We start from the raw sequence: 25,725 nt of genomic DNA, 5'->3' as shown, positions 1-25,725 counted from the left end.
GATCAATGTGCCTCCTCAAGGCAATTCCAGACATTAATAACGGTCCCATTTTCAACATTGATTGATAGAAAAGGTGGTGATCATCTGACCCCTCCCTCCTTGTTGCTGCATAGCAAGGTGTCCATTTTCTTTTGGCTGAGTTCAACATTTGACTTTTTATTTCATAATTCCTGCAGTTCATTTCATATTTCATCACTGTTCCCTCCGTGAGCATGACAGAGCTTCCCCACCCGTTCTGTTCACAATGGCAGCTCTTTGTTTGTCAGTCCTAATTGTACCACGTCTTCGCTGCATCTTTCAATCCCCTTACTTTCTAAGTCACCATCGATCTCCCCTTATAACACCTCAGTTGATGATGATTTGATTTCATGAAGCTTCTGTCTCCTGCATATTCTCACAACCCTGTGTGAAGACAGTTTTTCTGGAGATTTTTTTAATTGGTTCAGTTTCTACGTTGGTTATGTAACAGTCAGAGACCCGGGACTACCTTTTATTCTGTATCCTCTACTTAAGGTGCAGCACTTGTACGATGTAGGAGGAACTGCTGCTGCAGAGTTGGAGACCAGCCAGACAAAGGGGAAAATGCTACGAAGTGGTAAGGCACTGAAGGACAAACAGTCTCAGATGGAACTAATCAAAGCAGCCTCTGAATTCCTCCTATTTCTTTTTAAAAATCATATTTCTGTGTATGTTATTTTATTTCATTGTCAATTTTCTTCCCCATCTCCTGACGATGCTGACTCTTTGCTGGGACATTGGGCACCCTCTCGTACATGGCCCAAGTTGCCATTATTCATGTCTGACCCTTGGCACTGAATTTCAGCAGGTTACTGTGTAATAAAGGACACCACAGCCAAGCCTAGTCCTGTGCTCATTTTGTAGTGATGGTCACTGGATCGTATTTAGGAGCAGGTAGCCTGGCTGATTGTAAACCAATGAACCTGTCAACAGAGTTGGCAATCCATCTGCCAAGCTCTAGGATCATGCTTTTTTTTTTAGTTCCTCTGCAGTGCTTGCTTTATACTGTACATATAGTTTCCCCAGTGAGTAACAGAGCCAAACTCGACAGTCCGAGTTCAGTTAGCTGATCTCAACCAGGATAGCAGTGGAAGCACTGCAGGTGTCCTCATTACTTTTGGATTCAGAAGAGATGTATGTATGTTTATAAGAGTCGACGGTGGATGAAATTTGTCTTGAGCAGAAACACAAAGCAGGTGATTGTGAGTCAGCAGCCTATTACATCCTGCCTGGTTTTCTGTCCATTTGACTTCAGTGTAAAATTGGTGCCAATTCATTCTTGTCCATCCTGCAATGCCACCCAAGATGAATTTCACCCCCTGTCGGTATACATGCACACACACACGTGGATGTATGTCCCTGTGCACCTCCATGTATTTGTGGGTATACGTATGTGAGTATGCATTTATAATGCCTTTATCTACCAAGCCATCAAGGGAGATGGAAAAGAAAATATTTAAGTTGAACGTAATTCTTCATATGGTATAATGGTTTAAAGAGATGTTGGCCACACATCAATAAGCACCAAGGTGCATTGGGTACCCGTCCTGATCTCAAACACGCAGTCTCTTTAACTGACTTGGCATTGAAGATGACCATTGCTCATTCTTGCAGATTCTGTTGTGGGCTATGAAGAGCTCCTGAACTGGTGCAAACAGCACACAGAAGGTTACAGGGACGTAAAGGTGATTGACCTGACAACGTCCTGGAAGAGTGGCCTGGCGTTGTGTGCACTCATTCACCATTTTCGCCCAGACCTCATGTGAGTTCCAACAAATTAATAATATGTTTTAAGTTTCTGACCTTTTGGAGATTATTTGCCCTTTGTGGTGTGATAGATCGCTATTCCAATAAACCATGCAGCCAACAAACCACAAGGCCATCAAATCGTGTCACCAGTGCAACCGGTGTCCTGGCCAACATTTATTCCTCAACCAGCATCACTAAAACAGATTATCTGATCATTAATCTCATTGCTGTTTATGGGATCTTGCTGTGCACAAGTTAGCTTATATGTTGGCCTAAATTACCACAGCCACAAAACTTCTAAAGTGCAGTATGACTGTAAGGCAATTTGGGATGTTCTCTGGACATGAAACACAATGGAAATTCTTTCTTTCCTCTATATATGCATCTGTTGTGTATTGGTATTCATAGCTACCTGTTGACTGTCTTCCACCTTAATGATCTGTGTGGACTAGAATCCTGTTTTTGAGATTTACAAAGAAAAGATTTACATTTATATAACGCCTTTCACATCCTTAGGCCATCCCACAGCGCTTTACAGCCATTGAATTCATTTGAAGTGTGGTGACATATTGTGCAGGCCTACATAGAGCCACATAGAGAGAATCTGCCAATCTCAGACACTGTCAGTGGTTGGTTACATGCTAATACTGGAGAGGCTTTTGAGTAGGCTACCGAGTCACCCATTTCAATAGTAGGAGGGACTACTGAGGAGGGGAGGAAGGGAGAAGCCTGAATGGGAGGGGAAATAAATGTTCTGGGTGACTGAGATGTGGTGCTCCCAGTAGAGACCAGAGCTTGCAGAGAACACAGATCGAGAAATCACATGCCATAGCCACATAACATACAAACCTGTGCTCCATTCAAATGAGACTCCCTGCTGTCAGCGCCATCACACAATCATTTCAAATAGGGGAGGGAGGGCAATATTGGTCGTGTACTGAACTCGTTCCTTTCTTTCCAGTAACTTTGAGAGTTTGAAAGAAGAATCTGTAGCTGAAAACAATCAACTGGCCTTCAACATCGCAGAAAAGGAGTTTGGAATCTCACCAATAATGACCGGGAGAGAAATGGCAGCTGTCATCAGTCCTGATAAGCTCAGTATGGTCATGTACTTGACCCAGTTCAATGAGTTTTTCAAGGATTTATCTCCAGGTGGGTTTCATGTTGACAGGCAAGAGAGTAAGGTGTCCCTTATCTCAGGATAATCCTGAAGTAGACTGGAGGTCACGGGTTGCATATAAAATCTCTGCTTTTTTTTCTCTCAGAACTCCAAGATGTCAACAAAAGGAAGATAATGACCCTGTCATCAGCCAAATCGGCCCTCTTGTTCCTCAGTAACCTCCGGAAAAATGTGGCCAACAAACGAAACTCACTGGTAAAAAAAAAAGTTAATTTCTGGAAACTTTTGAGGCTTAGTGAATGCCAGGGAGTTATCAGCCAAGTGTATTAATTGTACTGTTCAACTCTGATTTTTTGATTCTCGTTGATAAGAACATAAGAAATAGAAGCAGGAGTAGGCCATTCGGCCCCTCAAGCCTGCTCCACCATTCAATAAGATGGTGGGTGTGGATCGGAAAATTCTGGCCTGTGCGACCTCTCATGTCCGATTCTCATTGCTGCTAATTTTCCTTTGAGAAGGAGGCATCAGCTGGCCAGGGTGCAGAGCTTTCACTGGGTGGCAGAGTTCCTGTGACTGCAGAATCTTATAGGTAGGTCAGGGCTCTTTACATCAATCCCGTGACCTGCATGAACAGCATTCAGTCACTGTATCTGACCACAGAAAGACTATTATACAAATCGATAGCCTTTTCCTGTGAAACAGCCATGATGTCTTCATTGTACATCATCCAACGATGCCCAAATTATATGAAAGAAAAGAAACACTGTGTGCGTGGCTCTTAGGAGGTGGGAGTTGTTCTCTGCACACATGGTTGCTGAACCAATGGAGATGTCCCTAAGAACAGGAGGCACCTCATACTGTGCATTTAGGTATTTATTTGCTGCTGCTCGGCTGCCACCTCCATCTCCTAGAAAAATGCTCCTGGCAGCTCGGGCACAATGAAACAGTGAGTACAAATGGACAATGGTTGTGCACATTGTAAGGGGTTGCAATGGTTTGTGTCAAGATACTAGTGAACTCCTTCCTCCTTTGAAGCCAGATATGAGGGACTTGGGCAATTGACTCAGGCAGCGAACTTTCTATATGCAATTTTCACCTGTACTTTTATGGGGTGGATGGGTGGTGGTGGGAGGAGTGACCTTCAATCCAAATAAGGCCACCTCCTGTAGCAGACTATTTTAGTTCCAGAAAGAGCAGTGCTGTTCACATGCTTCTGTCATACCATTGTGAACAATTATTCAATATCTCCAGCCACCCATCACCACTTTCCCTTTAAGGGTGAAACCCCTTAAAAATTGCTGCTTCACCCGGATTTTCCTAGGTGAGTCTGCAGCAGGCCAAGATCTCTGGGAAACTTCATTTGAACCAATGACATCTTTAGATTATAGACAGGAAAACTTGGCACAGCCTGTCCTCTCAGAGGCTGGCACAGGAAATCCTGCACATTTTTGCCATCATCGGAAGACTGCGTTTGCTGACAACACAACCACTAGATGGCACAGTATTATCACATGCGCGAATGCAGCTTCATCGACTGAAATGTCATTGTCTGTGACGTCTCAGGCAGCTGGCAGTAATAAAGATGGTACTGCTCAATTTGACACAAAAAGCAAACTGAACCCAACCCCCATCACCCCTCAATGGCTGCGATCACTTCCTCCATTCCCACCCCCCACAACAGTTCCCAGCTCCGTCCAGCGATTGCCGCCTCAAATGTGCTTTTTCTTCCCCACTCCCTCCCGCGATCACCACTTCTCTTCGCCGTTCTCTCCCGCTCCCAACTGCTCATCACTCATTCCCTGCTTTGCCGCTTGTTCCCCACTTCACCGCTTCCCCGCCTCACCGCTTGCTCCCCCTGCCTCACCGCTTTTCCCCCCTTGTTGCTTCTCCCCAGCAACCCTGGTTGCCTGCATGGTTATGTCATAACGTGCAGACGTCATTACATGGTGATGTTGGCGCCACGTGTAGATTCATACTGGCAAGCTGGCAAGTGTTCGGACGCACGGATGACTTCAGCAATCACTCTGCACATTCTACATTGTCAGGAGACACTTGGTTATTGGAAAACTCGGCTTTGTGCTAAAGATTCCAAGTCTGTTAAGAGTATACGCAGTGGCATAGATGGAGCCTCTCTTGTTTAAAGGGGAATCGTGTGCCACTGAATTTTTCAATTACAATGACTGTTATGGAAGAAATTACTAGTACTATTCATGCTGTCTTTTTGTTACTTCCTCTGGCACTATTTTACATCACTGACTGACATCATGAAAAGGGAATTTTACCACAATCCTCATTTTGGTGTTATTTTGGTGGAGTTTTATAATGTCATTAGAGGGTTTGGAGCATAAAATGGAATGATAGAGGCACAGAGAATAAACAGCAACAACAGTTTACATTTATATAGCACCTGTAACGTGTAAAATGTTCCAAGGCACTTCACAGCAGCTTTATCAGACAAACCAAGCTGCATAAAGGGATATGAGGACAGATGACCAAATGATTAATCGAAGAGATAGGTTTCAAGGGGAGAGAGGTAGAAAGCAGAGCGATTAAGGGTAGGAATTCTAGAACTTGTGAAAGAAAGAAGAGCTTTATATAGAGCTTTTCATGACCATAGGATATCCCAGAGCACTTTACAGCCATTGAAGTATTTCTGAAGCATAGCGACTGTTGCAATGTAGAAAACGTGGCAGCCAATTTGTGCACAGCAAGCTCCCACAAACAGCAATGTGATAATGACCAGGCAATCTGTATTTTCTGTGTTATTGATTGCTGGATAAAAATTAGCCAGGGCACTGGGGATAACTCCCCTACCCTTCTTCAAAATAGTGTTATGGGATCTTTTAGATCCACCTGAGAGGACAGGTAGGGCCTCAGATTAACATCTCATCCAAACAACAGCACACCCTTAGTGTTAATATTGATTTTTGTGCTCAAGTTCTGGAGTGGGTCTTGAACCCACAACCTCATAAGTTAGAAATAAGAGTGCTCCCAACTGACACACTAGGCAACTGAAGGCATGACACCAATAGAAGGGGAAAGAAAACAAATACACAGGATTTGTGTCTCCCTTTATTGTACAATAAAGTTGAGCACATCTTCACCCCATCTGTCTGAGAGGATACAAATCCCTGTTGGGGAAGGGATTAGAGAGAGACTCACTTTTTGCTAGAGGATATTTATCTCAACTGAGTGCCAAAAAGGGTTACTGTCCCTTGCAGTAGCAAGATTTCTGATATTCTAATTTGTGTTCCAGGATCCGAAAGAGTTTGAGGATGAGTCTGAGACAAAGATACAGAGGGGCAGTTCTGCTGTGAGTTTTTTCTTATCCAAGTACCATTTAGTTCAGAATAACAATATCTAGTAGATGTGACACACTGGACAGGCTTACAAAATAAGTCAAAGGGTTAAAATTACACGATGAGATAGCATTAATGAGCATGTTAAGACTTGCATTTAAAATTCCTCTTTCCACAATTTAGAAAGGGAGAACTTGCATTTATATTGCACCGTTCACATCCCAAAGTAGTTCACAACCAATGGGTAACCTTTGAAGTACAGTCGCGTTTTAGGTAAATTGAGCAACCAATTTGCACAGAGCAAGGTCCACAACCAGACAGCATCTACAACAGTGCTGCACTCCCTCAGTCGTACACTTAAGTGTCAGCCTTATGCTCACGTCCTGGAGTGAGGCTTGAACTCATCCCTCTGACCCATGTGCATCAGTACTACCACTTCGTCAAGCTGACAGGTTAAAATAGGAGATAAAGGTACTTGATATAAGCCTACTTACACATCCATTATTAATATCGAACTGCACAATTTCAATCCCGATGTCGTTATTACAAGGTTGAAAGGTGAAGAACCTTGCAATTTCATCCCTTTTATTGCATAGCCATTTTAAAAGTGGATGGTTGGGGGTGGGGGGAGGTGTGTTGGGGGGGAGGGTGATGGCTACCCTCCCACAAGTGGTGGGTAGCCAATTAAGGCCCTTAGAGGAGAGATGCCAACTGGAATTTTCCGGACGGCAGTCAGGCCCCCCGCAGTGGCTGAATCCAGCCAATGCATGGTGGTGGTCTCCTGGTGGAAGATTGGGGGACCGACGTTCCAAATAATCTTTTAGAACCACACCACCCCCCCAACCCCATGACCGTGAATGTTAGCTGGTCACAGCTGCAGTCGTAGGCCACCTTGTGGAGGGGATTCCTGCACTAAAGTAGCGCTCTGGCAGCTCCCAGCTCCAACGGTGGTGCTGCCACTCTCTCAGGGCTGGGGGGCCTCCTATTGGCCTTCTAGCCTCGGTACTGAGGGATGCCCTAAAGCTTGGGGCGGCTGCCGCAAAGGCTCGATGGGGAAAGGTCTCTGTGTAAGGTTCTCCCGCCATAGTATACCGAGGGGCTGGAAACCGTGTAAAACCCTTGGGCTGTATGCACCAGGGAATGTTTTACAATTTGAATGTCAAATTGTAAATATAACCTGTAATGGCAAGTGTAGTGAGGCACCTCATGTACTGTATTGAAAGAAACTGATCTGTATGGCACTTCATGCAATGTCAAATTTGAAGCTTCATGGAATTTATTTTTACAAATTTTATGAATAAAGTACATTTTTGGAAAAAATGTTGCCCCTCTAGCCTCGGAAGCCAGCCTGCCATCCTTAATTGGATGGTGAGCACACACCCTGGCCACTGATTGGCCAGCCGTTCAAAGATTGTGGCGGGCCTCAGGCGCTAATGGGATGTGGGGTCAAGACCTGGAAATGGTCCCGACATTGGGGTCCTGACCCCAAAACAAAAATATTGTCCCGTGTCTCTGTGGATTTAATGAAGAGAACTTCACACTGAAAGAATTTAAATCTGTATTTAGTCAGATGCCGAACCAGGAACATTACTGAAGAAAGATCCAAATGAGGCCTTTGATGGGCAACCGTCAGCACGTTCACCATGGAATAATGAGAGCAGCAACTCAGAAGCAGAACAGCCACAGGAGAAGCCTGATGAGGCAACAGCTGAAGTTAATAGACAGGTCAGTGCCTGGGTCTCCAGAACCTACAGCTGGGTCTGGATATGATCGCAGAACTCCAGGATATATCAAACACCTATTCCTTGAATAGAAACGTAATATTGTATACTATATTTGTACCTCATAGAGTCATAGAATCTTACAGCACAGAAGGAGGTCATTTGACCCGTCATGCCTCTTTGAAAGAACTATCCAGTTATTCCCACCTGCTCCCTGCTCTTTCCCGATATTTCCTTTTCAAGTTTCTATCCAATTCCCTTTTGAAATAAACTATTGGATTTGTCTTTCGGGCAGTACATTCCAAATGATAACAACTGGCAGAGTAAAAAAGGTCTCTTCATTTGCCCTGTTGTTCTTTTGTCAATTGTCTTAAATTGTGTTCTCTGGTTACTGACCGAACCAAAGTGAGCAGCTCCCAAATTCACACCCACACAGAGACCAGTGTGCAAAAGAGACCAGTGACTAAATCCAGTGCCTTAGACCACTCAGCCACACTACCAGTGTCTACAACGTGACAATATATATAAAATTATATATGTGTATAAAACATACATTTTTTATAAATATACACACCCATGGCATTATGTGGTATTAATGTGTATATAGGATAAGGTGCACAGTATATAGATTATAGGGTATAATGTATATATGCATGCAGAATGTAAAGTAGCCCTGTGCGTATCTCATGCTAATGTTGAATGTGTTTTGTGCCTCTGTGTCTCAGGGCTCCTTCAGGCAGGCGGTAGGCCCCAGCAGCAGCGAAGTGTGCTATTTCTGTAAGAAGCGGGTCTATGTGGTGGAACGCTTCAGTGCCGAGGGCCAGTTCTTCCACCGAGGCTGCTTCATGTGTCACCAATGCGGCACCACCCTGCGCCTTGGAAACTATGCTTTCAACAACGGAGATGGCAAGTACCCGTCACGGGCATTTTCTTCATGAATCAATTCTGTGCTCGTTAAGGTGAGAGAATCACAACATTTCCCATTACAGCCAACCCCATGTCCAGGTCAAGTAGAACACTGTTGACTGCAAGAGTGAAGCTCCCTCTGCCCTGCCCCTGCTGCATCTGTGAAACTTCCTGTCTTTCTGTGGCCTCTTTGAACAAGATGTTAGTTTTGTGCTTTAGACCCATTCCCACCAGGAACTGGATTGAGATGGCCTAATCTTAGTTCATATATGATGCTTAGCACCAGAGGAGACTTTCATCTTGTCAGTTTTGGCCAAATTTGATCAATTGTCCATTAGATAACAGACTAGTGTCTAACCCACTGCATCACCCAGTCTATACAAAGAATATATTTTATTTTGGAGGGGGAATGGGGGGGATTTTTATACTTTTTAAGGTAAGACTATAGGCTCTGGGGAATGTTTCCACATGTTCAATCAGCATTCAGCACTGTCAGGTGAAGAGATGCAGAGAAAAGCTCCCTACACTCATCCTGAACAGATTATTGATAATTTCTCAGAAACAGTGCCTTTTACTCTTAACATAACTTTTCCAAACTTTTTTTTCCTTTCTTTTGGCTAAAGAAAATTTACAATCGACTTTTACAATTAAACTTGTAATTCTGAACACTTTATTCAAGATATCATTCCGCTGGTAAGATGTTGTACCTCTATCTTGTGGATTTGCTTGTTGTCATCACTGTCTGCGATGAGTTGGCGCACTCTACTGGCGGGTTTGTGTGTGTTGCTCCAGTTGTTGTAGAAGTTGTGTTTGATGTTGCTGATGTTTCGTCGCTTGTTGGTGATGTTGATGACCTTCTCTGTTCTGCCAGTTCTGGTGTAGGCCAAGTATGGACTCTGTTCCTTCTCATCTGCTAACCGGTTTCAGTCTTGATGGTGTAGAATCTTGGAGTCTAAGCTTCACCAACAACTTCTGCTGGATTCCAGGCTTTCTGGATTGGATCCTATACATGCACAACCTGTCCTCTCAACAACTCAGGCAATGATTTGGCATATTTGTTGTAGTGCTGACTTCCTCCTACCTGTGTATCAGTGATTTGTTGTCTTACTTCCTCATGGCCATTTTGCGGATATATCTTGCTTGGTAGAGTTGTCTTGTATTTTCTGCCATTCAGTAGCTTTGCAGGCGATTTCATGTCAGCCCAGAGAGGTGTAGCTTGGAGTGACAATAAAGCAAGGTTTAGGTCTTCCTTTGTCTCTCTTCACTTTATGAGGAATTTCTTGATATCTGGATGTGTCTTTCTACAAATCCGTGACACCTTGGATAATGAGGTTATGATGTTGAACCCATGCTGTTCAGCAAACTCCTTAAAATCTCTTGAGGTGAATTGGATTCCATTATCACTCTTTCTGGAATGCCTTACTCAGCAAACAGGACTCATAACGCAGTGGTGATTGTTGTAGCTCTCAAATCTTTTATCTTTCTGATGAATGGGAACTTTGACTAATAGTTTGCTACTATAAGATACTCTCTTGGTTGTGCATGAATAAGTCAGCTCCACAGTATGCCATGGATTGGATGATGCCTCACTAACCATCATCTTTTCTTTCAGCTGTGTATTTCTATACTTTTGGCATACACTGCATTTGCCGTGGCAGTGTTCTGCCCAAGGGCAGGGCCTCTGCTCTTATCTCCACAAAGGAGGGATGAGCATGACTAGCGAAGAGGGAATATGAGGTGGTTTCCTATTGCCTTCTTCAGACCGGAACAGGAATCCAACACACACTGTTGCCATTGTTCTAAGCCACACGCTAGCCATCTAGCCAACTGAGTTCAACACTGCATTGTAGATACCATTTTTTCAATATCTTTATAGATGCCTATCCTTGTACACAGCTGATATGGCTCTAAGCTTACACTCCTTCATTCCCATGTATCCCTCATGTATCCTCTGTAGAAGTTCTGTCTGCATTGTTTTAGGTATAATGATTCTGGATCAAGTCAGCACAACACCATCTTCTAGTGAGATGCCATCTCTGATTGACCAATACCACTGTATTGCTGGTTGCGTTTGTTGCATCTTATCCGGTCATCCCTGAATCACTTGCTGAGAGAGCATCTGTAACTCTTCGTCTTTACTGGTCTCCTCTCTGATTTGACTTAATTTCGGTGGCGTCACGTTCACTAGGTGAAGTATCTTTACACCTAGATCTTTTATCTCTTGTTTCTCATGTGGCGACAGGTGAGGTAGAGTGTCTGCGAGCACTGTTTCTCTCCTGACTTGTATTTCAGAGTGAAATTCTAACTTTGAAGCCTCAAGAGTAACCTTTGTAGTCTTGCTGGTGCTCTACACAGATTTTTCTTGTAGATCTGCTCTAGTGGACAATGATCACTCTCCGCTATGAATTTTCTCCCATAGAGATGTGTATGGAATTTCTCGCATCCAAAAACCAGTGCCCAAAGCTCTCTTTCTGTGTTGGCATATCTGACCTCAGCTGATGTTAGGGATTTGGATGCGAATGCTATCGGCTTTCCTTCTTGTACCAGGGCCGCTCACAGTCCTTTTGTAGAAGCATCTACTTGCAGAGTGGTAGGTTTCGCTCTGTTCTACTATGACAGGCTTGTTTCTTTGCATATTACTTCTTTGAGTTTACTGAAACTCTTGTCATGTGACTCTGACCACTGGTACTCAACATCTTTCATCAACGCTTGCGGGTTTGCTGTGTGCTCTGATATGTGAGGTATGAAAGAGCTTATGTACTGGATCAAGTTAAGAAAACTTCTCAGCTCTTTATTATCTCTCGGAGCTTCCATCTCAATGACAGCTGTGACTTTTTCAGGACTCAGCATGACTCCATCAGGTGTGTACACCATTCCAAAGAACTGGCATTCTGTCACCTTTACAATGCATTTGTCTGCATTTAGCTTGATCCCAGTTTTTCTGGTTCTTTCCATGTCTTCATGTAAGTGGTAGTTATTGTCATTCTCATCTACACCATAGATCTGGATATCATCTGCTATGCCGACAGCTCCTTTGCATCCCCTGTTTGTCTCATCTATTCTCTGCTGGAACACATCCTGGCCCACTTTAAGACCAAAAGGTAGCCGCAGGAATTTGTACCGTCCAAAGATTGTGTTAAATTATGTTAACAGGGAAGATTCCTCATCAAGCTTCATGTTCCAGTAGCCGTTCCTGGCATCAAACTGCCAGTGTTGGTGTGATCTCTTCCAGTGTTAGAGTGGGATAGTGATTCCTCTGTATTGTTTGATTAAGATCTTTGGGATCCAGACAAATTTATAGCCGTCCATTTGGCTTCTCTCACTACATTGGAATTTACCCAATCTGTAGATTCTGTGACTCTGGCAATCACTTTCTTTTCTTCCATCTCTTGGAGCTCTCTCTCAAGCTTTCCTTTTAGTTCTATTGGTACTTTACTTGGGGGATGAATCACTGGTTTCGTCGCTGGGTCAATAGCGATGTGATACTCAAAATCTTCAAAGCATCCAACCGTCTCATCAAAACACTCTAGGTACATTTGTACCAGATCTTCCTTGCTTCTGATTGGAGGGTGCTTTTCAATGGGTGTCCTACATTCAACCTTCATTGATGCCTCCTTCATCTTATGGTTCACCAAGATGAGCTGCAGCTCTTTACAACTGCTCAACCCCAAGATAGCGGGACCATCTGCTTCAGTGATGTAGAACTAACAGTTAACATCTTTTCCTTTCTGCGTCACTCTTGATTTGGGTTATTCCCAGCTGACAAATCTCAGTTCCACCATATGCTTGCATGAATTTGCTTGGTTTCAGATCATCTTTCTCTGGGTAACCATTCTCTTTCAAACTTTCAGGAAAGATCTTCTAGTATAGTCTGAGCAGGATGATGTTACTCTGTGCTCTGGTATCAAGCTTCAGCTTCAGCTTTATGGTTGTGACCTTACCTCTCTCTTTTTTCCTGATCCATATAGTCGTGTGAATTTCTTTTTTTTGAGAACGTCCGCATTCAAACATTTCATGTAGGTCTATGATTCTGTGTCTGTTGTGTCCTCATACTCCCCGTCACCTTCCATGGTATGGATGTTTTGGTTTCTTTTCATTTTCATTTGCCCTGTTGCTCTGCCTCTGGTAATTCCTTTACCATCTATTTTCTTTGGCCTGTGCATCTTCTCCCAGTGATTGGGCTTTCACAAGCTCTGCAGTTTGATCCATATGTGGGACATTTCTTTCTGTCTGTGAACTTATGCAGTGGTCCACATCTCTTTCACATCTGTCTCTGGTGTTTCTGTTTCACTGCATCAACTCTGCTTCCTTTCCCTTGACTTAACTGAAGGCTAGCTGTTTGGGTAATCAGCATCGTCATCTCTCTACTCGTGGCTTCATGTGCTCTGGCAGTGTCTGCAATGTTGTAAGCTTGTCCTTTCCAATTCAAGCTTTTTGTGCAGAGTCCCAAATCTACAAGTCTTTCATCCATGTCCTTGTATTTACACTTGCTGGCTACGTTTCTCAATCTCATTAAGAAATTGTCAACAGGCTCAACTGGTTCCTGTCTCAGGCTCTGAAATTCATAACGGTGGATCTGATGGTTTGACTTTGGCCTAAGATGTGTGCTGAATTTCTCAAATCTTGTCTGGGTTTTTACTGTCGTCCTGACTCATTTCCCAGCTATTGAAAAGATCTTATCCTGTCTCTCCAGTCCAGAAAAGAATGCAGCTGACCTTTTCCTCTTCACTAGTGCCTTTCAGAGAACTACTTAATGTCAATTTGCACTTTTGCTCAAACTTTTCGAATGTCTCCATAATGTTGTTGGCCTCCCAATTCTTCATGAGCTGGATCTGCGTGTTCAGTAATGTGATGGCGGTCATCTCGATTTTTCATATGATTTACCCTGTTTTTTTTCTCTGACCTTAATTTGGATTGTTTTTCCAATCAAATTCAGCATTTACATCGCTCATTAGGGCTTGAGGTTTACTCACAAACACCTTGCTGCCACCATTTATGTCTTGTGGTTTCCGGAACTTCTGATATTATCACAATTTTGACACAGATGGTGATGCTTGCATCAAATATATTTTCTCACATCTCCACACATGTGGCAGAATGATACAATGTGTGTTTGGTACACAAACTGTCGTGCAGTAGTGAGTGATGTGGCATTGTGGATATATCACGCTTGAACATTGTAGTTCCTAAGCCATTTTGGATAATATAATAATATAACAGAGGCCTACCAGAACCTCATTGCCCTGACTGTGATTACCCTCCCCTGCTGCAATCACTGGGACCATAGCTGGCAATTCCTTTCCCACCAGCTGCATGCATTCAACCAGGTGTCTGGAAAATTCTTCCCCCATCAGTGCCACTTCCTGGGGCTGCCTTATTGAACGTGGTCGTGGGCCCCAGTTGAGGGAAAAAGCCTTGGAGCAGCCTCCTCTCCCTCTAGTCTTTCACTGCCTTGCACTTTTTTGCAGGGCTAGGGGGAGTGTGGCACTAATTGGATAACTCTTTCAAAAAGCCAGCACAGTATGGAGCCAAATAGCCTCCCTCCTCTGTGCTGTATGATTCTATGATTTTCAATGCTTTTGGGAAAATGAAGCTGTTTAAAACCTTAGGTTGTCTCTGAGTTAATCACAAACGTTGCTCCTTCATAACTTATTGCTTAATAGGGGCATAGAGATACAAGAGCAAGGAAGTTATGTTGAACTTGTATAAGACACTAGTTCGGCCTCAGCTGGAGTATTGCGTCCAGTTCTGGGCACCGCACTACAGGAAAGACGTGAGGGCATTGGAAAGGATACAGAAAAGGTTCCAGGGATGAGGAATTTCAGTTATGAAGATAGATTGGAGAAGTTAGGACTGTTTTCCTTGGAGAGGAAAAGACTGAGAGGTGATTTGATAGAGGTATTCAAAATCATGAGGGGTCTGGACAGAGTAGACGGAGAGAAACCGTTCCCACTCGTGAAGCAAAAGAGAAGCAAAAGTGACATGAGGAAAAACTTTTTCACGCAGCGAGTGGTTAATGCACTGCCCGAGAACGTGGGGGGAGGTAGGTTCAACTAAAGCATTCAAAAGGGAATTGGACAGTTATATGAAAAGAAAGAATGTGCAGGATTATGGGGAGAAGGCGGGGGAATGGAACTCAATGAATTGCTCTTTTGGAGAGCCAGTGCGGACACAATGGGCTGAATGGCCTCCTTCTGCACTGCAACGATTCTGTGATTCATTAGCAATAAATAATCCCTTTCCAAGTCCCTGTCCATTGTGTTGTTGGGGTGCAGCTCAACTAAAACCAACAACTCTTCAGTACTCATCCGTGTGGCCTCAGTTTATATGCAATCCAGACATTTCGGGCTGGATTTTGTTCCGACTGCGGATACAGAAAATGGCAGCCAGCCTGCGCGGGACCTGCGTCGCCACGATTCTGCAGCTGGTGGCACTTAGCATATTCACGGCAGCTGCCTCCCCCAAGCACGTGGCAGGGGCGGCATTGGCAATGCCGTTCACGGCATCACCTGATGCGATAGGCTGCCAGCCCTGCAGACAGTTCAACAAAATGCCGAGTTGACCCTGTCTCCCACCACCACCCCCCCCCCCCCCCCCCCATATCCACAAAATCATGCAGAGTTGACCTCTTCCCCACCTCGGTGGCGCCAGCTTTCCCTGGACAGGAAAGTGAAGGTGTGTCAGTGCCACACGTCATGCTGAAGATTGGGAACGGAAGGTAAGATCGCTATGGGTTACATTTAAATTAACACATAGATCTAATTAACATATGGAAAGCAGTGTCCCATTGCAGAGCTTCCCTGCCGCTGGGAAGATCAGGCCCGGCAATCCCAGAATCGGGTTCCGTGGCAGCTGCTGCTGCTGTGATTCTCTGGTCCCTCCTGCCACAGGATCCGACGTCGGGCTGGGAACAAAATACAGCCCTGAGTGTTTTCAGACTATTTGACCTGGCAAGGGGGGGATAATCACAGCCCAGCCTGATCCGACCTTCATAGAATACCCATACTTGTGGCCGCTGCAGCAGGGATCACTGTGTAGCAATCAAGAACAGGTATTGATGTTTCATCTTTCATGTCCAGTGTACTGTGGTCAGTTCTAATAGGCCAGCTGCTGTGATCAACTCAGCACAAACGTGGAATTAGACCTGGCTCTACCTGGTTTATACCGCTCAGTTTCCCACTACAGAACGCATCAAATCCCCAAATCATCCAAGGGTGAGTTTATGGAGGCTGACTTCTCTGATAGAATGGTGGAGCAGAGAAACTAATTTATGAAAAAAGGGGTTAATCATTTACTCTTTTCTCTTAGGAAATTTCTACTGCACACTTCACTACAACGGTTTGTTCAGCTCCAATCAGAGTAAATGGGAAAAAACAGCTCCAGTCCCAAAACAGGTAGTGAAGTAATTTCAGATATTACGCTGAATGAACCATTACAATCCACAGATCTGGTAGATTCGGTTTTAAATTGTAAATTATCCTCTGTCTGGCTGCTTTCCTAATGTCAAGTTTTTAGCATTGTTTTTATGAAAATTAAACTTAAAAACTTTAGATTGTTATCAAATCATTCATAAGCACTAATACTCTACACCAGATGAAGAAACCTGACTATACAGGGATCCAGACACTGTCTGCTCAAATCAAAAGTAAAGAACTGTAAATGCTGGAAATCTGAAGCACAAACAAGAATGCTAGAAATGCACAGCAGGTCAGTCAATATCAGTAGAGAGGACATCTAGGTCATTTTGGTCAACATTTTGCAGGGTTATTCTGGCATTGCTGAAACAGCACTTCTCCAGTTTCTCTAACAGTTACAACAGGACATCTCAAACAAAAAGATAATACGTGACATTTCAGAGTGAGAACCCTACTATAAGCCTGTGTGTGGCTCAAGTAGTCATGAGGTAGTGAGAGTGGCTAGCAGTAGATGGCCTGGGGAGAGTAGATGTTCTATCAGTGACTACAACACATCACGGTAGATTGTGATGAGGAGTGTTCCTTACTCCTTTTACTTCAAACTAAGGCAAGTTGGAGACTTAATTTTAGATGAGTCTAATGTAAAATTAAAACAAATATATTATGTAGAAAAAGCAAACTTGTATTTGTATCAGTCCGTATCAAATCTGAGAACTGTTTCAACCTGATTCACAGGTATTACTTTTGAAGCGTAGACACTGTTGTTATGTAGGCAAATTCAACAGCCAATCTGCACACAACAAAATGCCACAAACAACAATTAGACAGATTGCCAAGTAAACTGTTTCTCACTTTGATGATTCAGGAATAGATGTTAGCCAGGACTCTAGAGAACTCCTTGCTCTTTTTCCAAACATGCAATGGAATCATTAACATCTACCCGACCAAGGAGATGGGACCTCAATTTAAATTTTCATTCTGATAAACCTCTGGCAATGAAGTGCCAGCTTAGATTATGTGCCAAGTACTGCAGTGAGCAGTTCTTTAGTCCAGACATTTATCATTCTAAGTAATCTACTAGGCCTGGAATTGGAGATAAAAACATTAAGTATTTGCAAAATGGAGTTTGATGGTAGAAAGGAGACTGAGAAGGATGGGTGTCAGTGGCAGTTAGGGTACCAAAAGAATCAGCTTCAATGGAAGAATGAGTATTCTGGAAGGGGTGGGCTTCAATTGGAGTATTGATGTACTGGACAAAGGGGCTTCAATTGGGGAGTTAGGGTACTGAACGAATGGGTTTCAATGGGAGAGTTAGGGTACTGAATGGATGGGCTTTGGTGAATCAAATAGGTTTTTCTTGTCCCTGACTTTTCTTATCCAGTTTTTTTTCTTTGACAGGAATCTTTGGATGGAGAAATACAATTGGATAGTGCTGTGGAAATGATTGGAGGTAACTAATCGCTCATCTTTAATCACTGCTGTGTAGTATTATAATGAGATTTACTTTGTTAAGTAGTGGCCTATTTATGACACTCTAAGACCTCACTGCAATCATCTGTTAGATAATGTACATGCTCTATCGTGGTGTCTACTTGATGGTTCACTAGGTGAATGCATTGCACACAAAGCCATATAGGCCAGAAGGTCCCAAGTTGTAATCCTGTTGTGTGCTGACCTCAGCTGAGGCAGGTACTGTGGTTGGCCTCTTGGCTCTGGGCTAGGCAGAAGATAATCAGGACCAGGGCCTCTGGGTCCTGATCACTATCCAGTGATTTCCACTGGAAAGTGCCTATGTGTTAATGTTGGGTGAGGTCAGGATCAAGCATGGCTGTGATGCCTCCTATGGTTGATTTACCCGCTGACACAGATGTTCTGAGCTAACACATGAAGAATGATCACTTGGGTGAGGTAATGGAGGGAAGCATTGCCCAAGGAGAGCCGACACCTTCAGGAAAGAAAGGTTCAACAAATGCTGCCCAGACCTCCTGTACCTCGTTGTAGGGGACTTTAGGAGAGGAGAGGTGAAAAATTAGAGGAAAAAAGCATGAATGTAAAACTTTTCAGAGTATGACTGTCAGGATATTTAAGCAGACTTGCAGTGTTAAATACCTGAGCCAAATAACTACTTTTGTCAGGAACCACTTTTCTACTACAATATTATATTGATTACAGTTTATCCATCTTCCCCTGTGCTCACTGACCTATTGGCTCCGACAATGCCTCAATTTTAAAATTCTCATCCTTGTTTTAATATTCATACATTCTGTGCTGTAAATGACTATGTCTTGATGACTATGACCTCACTCCTCCCGATCTCCGTAACCTCCTTCAGCCCTACAACAATCCAAGATCTCTGCGCTTCTCCACTTCTGGCCTCTTCGGCATCCCTGAATTCAATCGCTCCATCACTGGTGCCCGTGCCTTCAGTAAATTAGGCTGTAAGCTCTGGAATTTCTTTCCTAAACCTCTCCCCCATCTCTTCCTCGATCTCCTCCTTTAAGATGCACTTTAAAACATATATCTCTTTGACCAAGCTTTTGGTGATCTGCCCCAATATTTCCTTATGTAGCTCATTGTTAAATTTTGTTGGATTATGTTCTTGTGAATCACCTTAGGACATTTTATTACATTAAAGGTGCTATATAAATGCATGCTGCTGTTGTTTAAATAAATTGACTGTGTTTCAATGTACGAGGCCACGGTGCACTGAAAACTAACACTGCGTGGACTCCTCATGTTCACAGATTGCATCCCAACAATGGGCAAAGATAAAGATATCGACTATGAGGAAGACCAGATGGATGGTAAAAATCAACCAGAGAGAGACAGTAATCAGTATGATGAAGAAACAAAACTGGCGGGAAAATGTTAGTCCAGCAAAATCATAAGGCAACAAATCCCATTCACAACACACTGATAGATTGAGCAGGTGGGGGAGGGAGGCAGGCATGGTTTAAAAGCAGTCTTAGCATTTGTGTTCCTGCCCTTTTAGTGACCCACTGCGAGATCTGATCCTCGATGGTTAATCAATAGGAATTCCCTTATTTTCCAGGAAAAATGCACTATAGCTACAATTAGGAAAACAACAAAGTGCACTAATCCATAGGGAAATAAGAGAAAAAGGTGGTAGATATTTTGGTGTCAATATATCTACATTAATAGGCTGTGGTTTGTAGGATGTGTGAAAAAGGAGAGGCTGGATATGTTCAGAAAGATCACAAGAATAAATACAGAGTAGAGAGGTTATTCAACAGCATCTCCAAAACCTGCAGCCTCCACCATCCAAATTTCTAGGGTTCTAAGGTTATCTAGGAGGGCAGTAGGTGCTTGGGAACACCACCATCACCAACACGTCATCCTGACTTGGAAATGTATCACTGTCCCTTCATTGTTGCTGGGTCAAAATTCTAAAATTTCCTACTTTGGGAGAACATCTTCACCACATGGACTAGTGGTTAAAAAAGGCAATTCGGGGCAACTGGAGATGGGTATTAAATGCCAAGCTTGCTAGCAATGCTTATATCTTGAGAACTCCTAAATTCTGCCCATGTAGCTCATTCATCCATTGAAGCCTGTGATCCATCCAGTGTCTAACTGCATCACAGGGATGAATCTTACATCACTGCATGAATGTAGATTGTTAATGAAGTCAACCACTTCAATCAATGTGACTATCAGCTTTTTATATAACCAAAAGCAAAATACTGCGAATGCTGGAAATTTGAAACAAAAACAGAAAATGTTGGAAATATTCAGCAGGTCGGGCAGCATCTGTGGAGAGAGAACTGATGAAAGGTCACTGACCTGAAACATTAACTCTATTTCTCTCTCCACAGATGCTGCCTGACCTGCTGAGTATTTACAACATTTTCTGTTTATATGTTTTATATATAACCATCTCATTGTCACCATACTGCTTTGGGAGCACTTTCATTCTTTCGTGTATCATGGATAGAGCATCAAGAAAATTCATGTGGGGACATCACCACCTCGGTGGGGAATCTTTGATTTGAGCATGTAGAAAATATCTTAAACCAAATGGAAATGAGGTAAAAAAACACACTGGAGGGCCAAAGCCTTGAGTCACTGAAGAGATAGTTAGATGCATAGATGGATGGATCGTAAGTTTCTGTGAATGGATGAGCTAGATGGACTGAATGGCCAGCCCTTGTGAACTTTGTAAATATTAACTAAAAGGAGAATTATAAAGTCAGATTGGGTCCAAAATGGGAGCCTTTAGACACTGATCTATAGGAAGAGCCCTCTCCTGATCGATTGAGAAAGCTTCTCCTGGTCTATTGGGAGAGGCTTTGCCTGATTTTTTGGAATGTACAGCACTTAAAATGACTGTGCTTCAGTGTACTGTGTACCAGCATCTTCAGCAGTAACCCTTTGTGTCTTCCTTAATGTCACAGATGAAGAACAGGACATAGATGAAGGCCTTCACGATGCAAAGGGAGATGAAGAGCAAGAGGAGGACAGTTCTGACCAATACAATGAAGAAATTGAACTCACAGAAAAAGGTTAGTATAATAACACTAGAAAGAAATGGATCACATTTGTATCACACTAGCACTTGAGGGATCTGATGGCTCAGTTGATAATTGACTTCAAATCTAGGTTAGGGTACTTGGCCTGATGGCCAAAGTGTAATAATCTATAGTAGCCTGAGATCTAGCAATATGCAATAGAGTCTATAACACAGCAGTCCTCATAGTTGGGGTGACTATCTTTTGCTTAGTCCAAAATTAGGCACAGGGCAGGTTGGAAGCAAGTCAGGGATGGGGGTTGGGATCTGAGGTTTGCTTTGTTTATGAAGATGAATTGAAAACCTTAATCACTAAATCTTCCCTATGATGAGATATAAGAAGGGGTAAAGGCAGATTTTTGGGGCCCTATTTACCTTTTAGAAGTTTCTACAAAGCTCGCTTGAAAGTTTGAGGAGCATCTGGAACAGCTGAGCCACGATGGGTAAGAATCTCAGAAAGCGATCATAATTCAGGTTGAGTTTTTCCTATTGTTCTGACAGGTGGGTAACAACAACTTCACAGCAAAACATCACTTAGCATGGAGCTCAATGGAGCTTATTGTCTGAGGCAATAAAACACAAGACAGCAGGCCACACACGTAAACTTCAGACCAATGAATGAACAATTCAGTGATACATTTCAGATGACAGATCAGTTGAGTTTATCCACAAAACATGCAGCATTCTCAGGGTAATCTAATTCTGTGGGGGCCTTAGTAGGATTTTTTAAAATCACTTTTGAGGGCACACCTTTTACTGGTATTTTGTAATGGAGGTTTTGATGAACAACGTGGTCAAACTCTTACCAGAACTCAGTTGAACTTTTGATGTCGGAGAACATTATCGAATACTCTTCTGCATTGATTGAACATTTTTTAAAGCTAGGAAGGGAGGGGTTACACCTCTGCATTCTGTGTGAGCCTACAGTCAAGCTCCAAACACAGCTTCTCCCTATCAAACTCTCTCTTAAACAGCACCATTGCCTGGAACTCTGTCCCTTGCAATGGCTTGAGTTATCCTTTGCCTTCTGAATCAGTAATGTTGGATGTGTACTTGAACAACTGGAAGGTTCTAGGCTTCCCCAGTACACCATAGCACATATTTTCTAAGCCTTTGTTTTGCTTACAAAAATTATGTTGATCAGTTTTGGAGATAAAGTGGGTGAAATGTGACATGGCAAACCAAAGATACTGAAAATTTCTTCACACAAAGGATAGTGAAAATCTGTAACTCTCCCCCAAAAAGCTGCTGACACTGTTGAAAATATCAAAACTGAGATCGACAGACATTTGCTAGGCAAAGGTATCGAGGGTTACGACAGGTAGGTGCGGTTAAGATACAGATCAGTCATGAATTCATTGAATGATGAAAGATGCTTGAGAGGCTGAATGGCTTTCCCCTGTTCTTATGTACCTGTACCTTGATGTCAGTGCATGCCTGCAATCCAATTCTGAATTTCAGTTAATGGATGTAAGCTGATCCAATTTTAATCTTGAACCCTTTACTTAGAATACTGCCCTGTGATCTTTTCATAGAATCCAATACATCAGTCATTTTGTTCTTGGTTGAAGACTAGAGTTCCTTTTTTAAAGATATTTTCTCCTCTTCTCTTTTCTTGGATGTACCAGCACACAAACCACTTTCCACTCACGGAATGGGCAGTTAATGAGTTTTCTGCCAGCCTCAACACTGAACGCAGCTGTTAAAATTTGTACAAGAGTAGTCCAGTGTGACTTTTGTACCCTACAGAGAAGCACCTGGCCTCCACACATCACTCTCCTAGTACATGAGATCAGTAACATGAGGAATTGCAGATGCAAAGCCACATCCTACCACACTGTCGCTACAGTTCCAACCATTGCACTGTGGCTGGCCAGTATTCTGTAACGTAGTTTAAAACAATATGAAGGTATAAAATAAGTTTGCCCTTAACTTATTCATCTACCTTTGTGATAAGGTCCTTATGAATGTACTGAACATAGCAGAGTGCCTGTCATGAGGCATCTTACATCATCTGGCAGGAGCTCTTCACGAGATATGGATCAGGTACCACATTATCATTCAGCTCTTGCTATCCTTGTGTCACAGTGCTTTGCAATTCAGTGTGCTGACAATAAATGCTGAGAATATTAAATGGGGTCTAGTAAAGTACCTTACACAGCAAAGTATGAGATTTGTGAATGGAAAAGTGGACAGTGACATGAAATGATGGTGTCACTGATTTACTGAATACTAATGGTTGCGAAAGCATTACAGTGCCCACCATTTCAAACATCCACATTTAAACTGGCAGTTGCTTATGTCGGCTAACAACAATACCATTAGCTATTTGCATTAACACCAATTTCAAAGTTTCTGCCTAAAACGTGTTATGTGTGCTCTGCTTATTTTGGAAAGAAGCTGCTGTGTTTACTCACTATTGTGCACCTTGTTAAAGTGCTCTTGAATGCACAAATAATATAATTATAAATAAAATATAATTAAATAGCATTTCGTTAAGCTCAAATTACCTTTTGCATACTTAAACCCTTCTAATTCCCTTAACTTTGCCTGCTTTTTGTTGTAGACAGACTTATAGATCTCCTATAATTTATAGATGATTCAGGATTATAGGATGTCATAGTCATTACGGCACAGAAGGAGACCATTCAGCCCATTGAGATCATGCTGACTCTCTGTACAGCAATTCAATCAGTCCCATTGCCCTGCTCTATTCCTGTAGCCCTGCAAGTTTATTTTCCTCAAGTGCCCGTCCAATTTCCTTTTGAAATCATTCATCGTCTCCGCTTCCACCACCCTCATAGGCAGTGAGTTCCAGATCATTACCACTCGCTGCATTAAAAAGTTTGTCCTTTTGCAACCGAGGTGAGAGGAGTGCACTGTCTTTTCTAGTTCCACTTCTCCACAGGTCACAACTTATATTTAAATGTTTACCCAGTTACCGATACAGTCAATCATATATTCTACTCTTTATCTCAAATAAAATACGCCAACGAGGTTTCTTTAATAAACAACAAAATTATCAGCTTATTACAAAGCAAAGCATTAACACACAGATTCAAATATGAAAGTTCCCTTTTAAAATTGCCCCCACACACGCTCAAACACACACTGAAAAATACATAGAAATTCTCTCTACAGAGGTCTGTTACAAAAAAAGAAAAAAAAATACTTTGGCCAAATAAATGCTATACTTGAAGAAAAAAAGAGAAGATATGGAAGGAAGTCAGTTGTCCCTTTTGGTCTGGTGTCCGGGTATACGGAGCCGCGTCACTGGAATCTTTTCTAAAGCAATTCTTTTCAGGCAGAGTTGAGAATTAATCTGGCAGATCTTTCCAGCTTCTCAGGAGAGATGCAGCACCAAGGATTTTAACTCTGCCACACTGGAACTTGGCAGGATTTCTTGAAAGAGGTAGAGAAAGAGGTGAGCTGGCTGGTTTCTTTTCCCTTGGCAGGCAAAACACCAACTGTCTTCAAAATAGTTTACACCCCAACGGAACTGAAAACAATATCCAAAGCCCAAACAGAAAGTCAACTTCTTCACCTCCATAAACCTTGACATGTGACTTCTCTGTAAACATCTTCCCCAGGTCACTAAGGTTTCTGATATTTGTTGAGCTTAAAGCGCATGATTTCCAGCAAAGGTTATTTTCAAACAACATCTCAGTGTCCTTTCAATGAACTGTCAACAACAAAGCAAAGTCCAGCTTCTATGAAATCTTCAACCTTCCAATGAATCCATCTCCATAATTTAAATATGAGTCCTCAAAAAAATACATAACAAAAAATATAGAAGCATCTTAATAACATTCCTCATATCCCCACTACATCCCTTGCCCAAAACCTTATATCTGTGTCCCCTAGTCCTTGTACCATCAGCTAATGGGAACAACTTTTCTGTGTCTACTTTATCTAAACCTGTCATAATCCTGTAGAGCTCTATCAAATCTGTTCAATCTCCTTTGCTCCAGGAGAACACCAGCTTCACCAACTTAACCTTGTAGTTAAAATCCCTCATCCCTGGAACCATTCTGGTAAATTACTCAATATGTCCTGCCACCTTCAAAGATCTATGCACATGAATTTCTTGTCCCTCTGACCATGTACATTCTTTAGAACTGTGCTATTTAATCCATATTGCCTCTCTCTATCCCTTCTGCCAAAATGCATCACCTCAGACTTCTCTGTATTAAATTCCATTTGCCACTTGTCTGCCCATTCTAGTTCCTCTTGCAGTCAATCAGTATCATCCTCACTGTTTGCCACACCTCCAAGTTTGATACCATCGGCAGATTTTGAAATTTTACTCTGTATTCCAATATCCAAATCATTTATGTATGTCGAAAAAGCAGTGATCCTAGCACTGACCCTTGGGGAACACCACTGTCTACCATTCTCCGGTCTGAAAAGCAACTATTTACCATGACTTGCTGTCCTTAAGCCAGTGTATCTCAGCCTTCCTCTGTCCTTCAGGTTCTTGTTTCTTGCTGAATTTTGGCTGATGATTGCTGTGTAATTCAGTAACGTGTAATGCTTCTTACACACCTGAGCAAGATGCAAGAACAAGTTTGCTATTTGATCGGCGATTCCTCTTTCACTCTGACTTCTGTCTTCTCTCTCTCTTGCAACCCTTCTTGTTTCTTTTTATTTTACTTCTCTTGTTCCTCCAAATTGGAAGTTTGCATTCCACAAACTGCTACTTCTCGCTCAAGCTTCCTCTTCTAATGCAATCACTTCCAGTCATCTGAACCATGCTAGTCCTTACTTCTGCCAATCGTTTCTTCCTCCTGCAGTCTCAGACTTTTAACACTCAATCTTGGCAATGCCTAATCCTCAGTTCTATCCTTAGTAGGGTCCTGAACAATGGACCTTGGCCCTCCACCAGAGCTTCCCAATTTAAAGAACTGAATTTTCCCAATTTGAATATCTGGAATAGAAAGGATTCCATGAAATGTAGTCACTGTTTGGA

The 25,725-nt window shown here is 42.6% G+C and overlaps 2 protein-coding genes across 6 annotated transcripts in view; one reads left to right on the top strand and one right to left on the bottom strand.

Moving 5' to 3' along the window:
* rpl10a (ribosomal protein L10a) overlaps positions 1-25,725 on the bottom strand; it is a 401,386-nt gene that overhangs the window by 118,211 nt on the left and 257,450 nt on the right. Inside the window, exon 1 of one of the 2 annotated variants that reach the window (XM_068057028.1) lies at positions 11,701-11,705. The exons of the other annotated variant lie outside the window; for it this stretch is intronic. Coding sequence (XP_067913129.1) covers positions 11,701-11,703 — 3 coding nt within the window. The 5' untranslated portion in view covers positions 11,704-11,705. Of the gene's footprint in view, positions 1-11,700; positions 11,706-25,725 lie in introns of those variants that run through there. 2 annotated transcript variants of the gene reach the window in all.
* The window catches only part of LOC137383800 (F-actin-monooxygenase mical1-like), a 146,531-nt gene that overhangs the window by 40,615 nt on the left and 80,191 nt on the right, over positions 1-25,725 (top strand). For 2 of the 4 annotated variants that reach the window (XM_068057017.1, XM_068057018.1), the window contains exons 12-23: positions 514-595; positions 1,633-1,780; positions 2,729-2,919; positions 3,033-3,142; positions 6,144-6,200; positions 7,753-7,911; positions 8,633-8,813; positions 16,122-16,207; positions 17,627-17,678; positions 18,973-19,095; positions 20,644-20,751; positions 22,714-22,802. In XM_068057017.1, coding sequence (XP_067913118.1) covers positions 514-595; positions 1,633-1,780; positions 2,729-2,919; positions 3,033-3,142; positions 6,144-6,200; positions 7,753-7,911; positions 8,633-8,813; positions 16,122-16,207; positions 17,627-17,678; positions 18,973-19,095; positions 20,644-20,751; positions 22,714-22,802 — 1,386 coding nt within the window. The remainder of the gene's footprint in view (positions 1-513; positions 596-1,632; positions 1,781-2,728; positions 2,920-3,032; positions 3,143-6,143; positions 6,201-7,752; positions 7,912-8,632; positions 8,814-16,121; positions 16,208-17,626; positions 17,679-18,972; positions 19,096-20,643; positions 20,752-22,713; positions 22,803-25,725) is intronic. The other 2 variants (XM_068057019.1, XM_068057020.1) reach the window with 2 other exon arrangements.

This window comes from Heterodontus francisci, chromosome 25 (assembly GCF_036365525.1).
Source record: "Heterodontus francisci isolate sHetFra1 chromosome 25, sHetFra1.hap1, whole genome shotgun sequence".
Lineage (NCBI taxonomy): Eukaryota > Metazoa > Chordata > Chondrichthyes > Heterodontiformes > Heterodontidae > Heterodontus > Heterodontus francisci.
The sequence above is the reverse complement of the archived record's forward strand: the minus strand, read 5'-3'. Positions and strand labels throughout refer to the sequence as shown.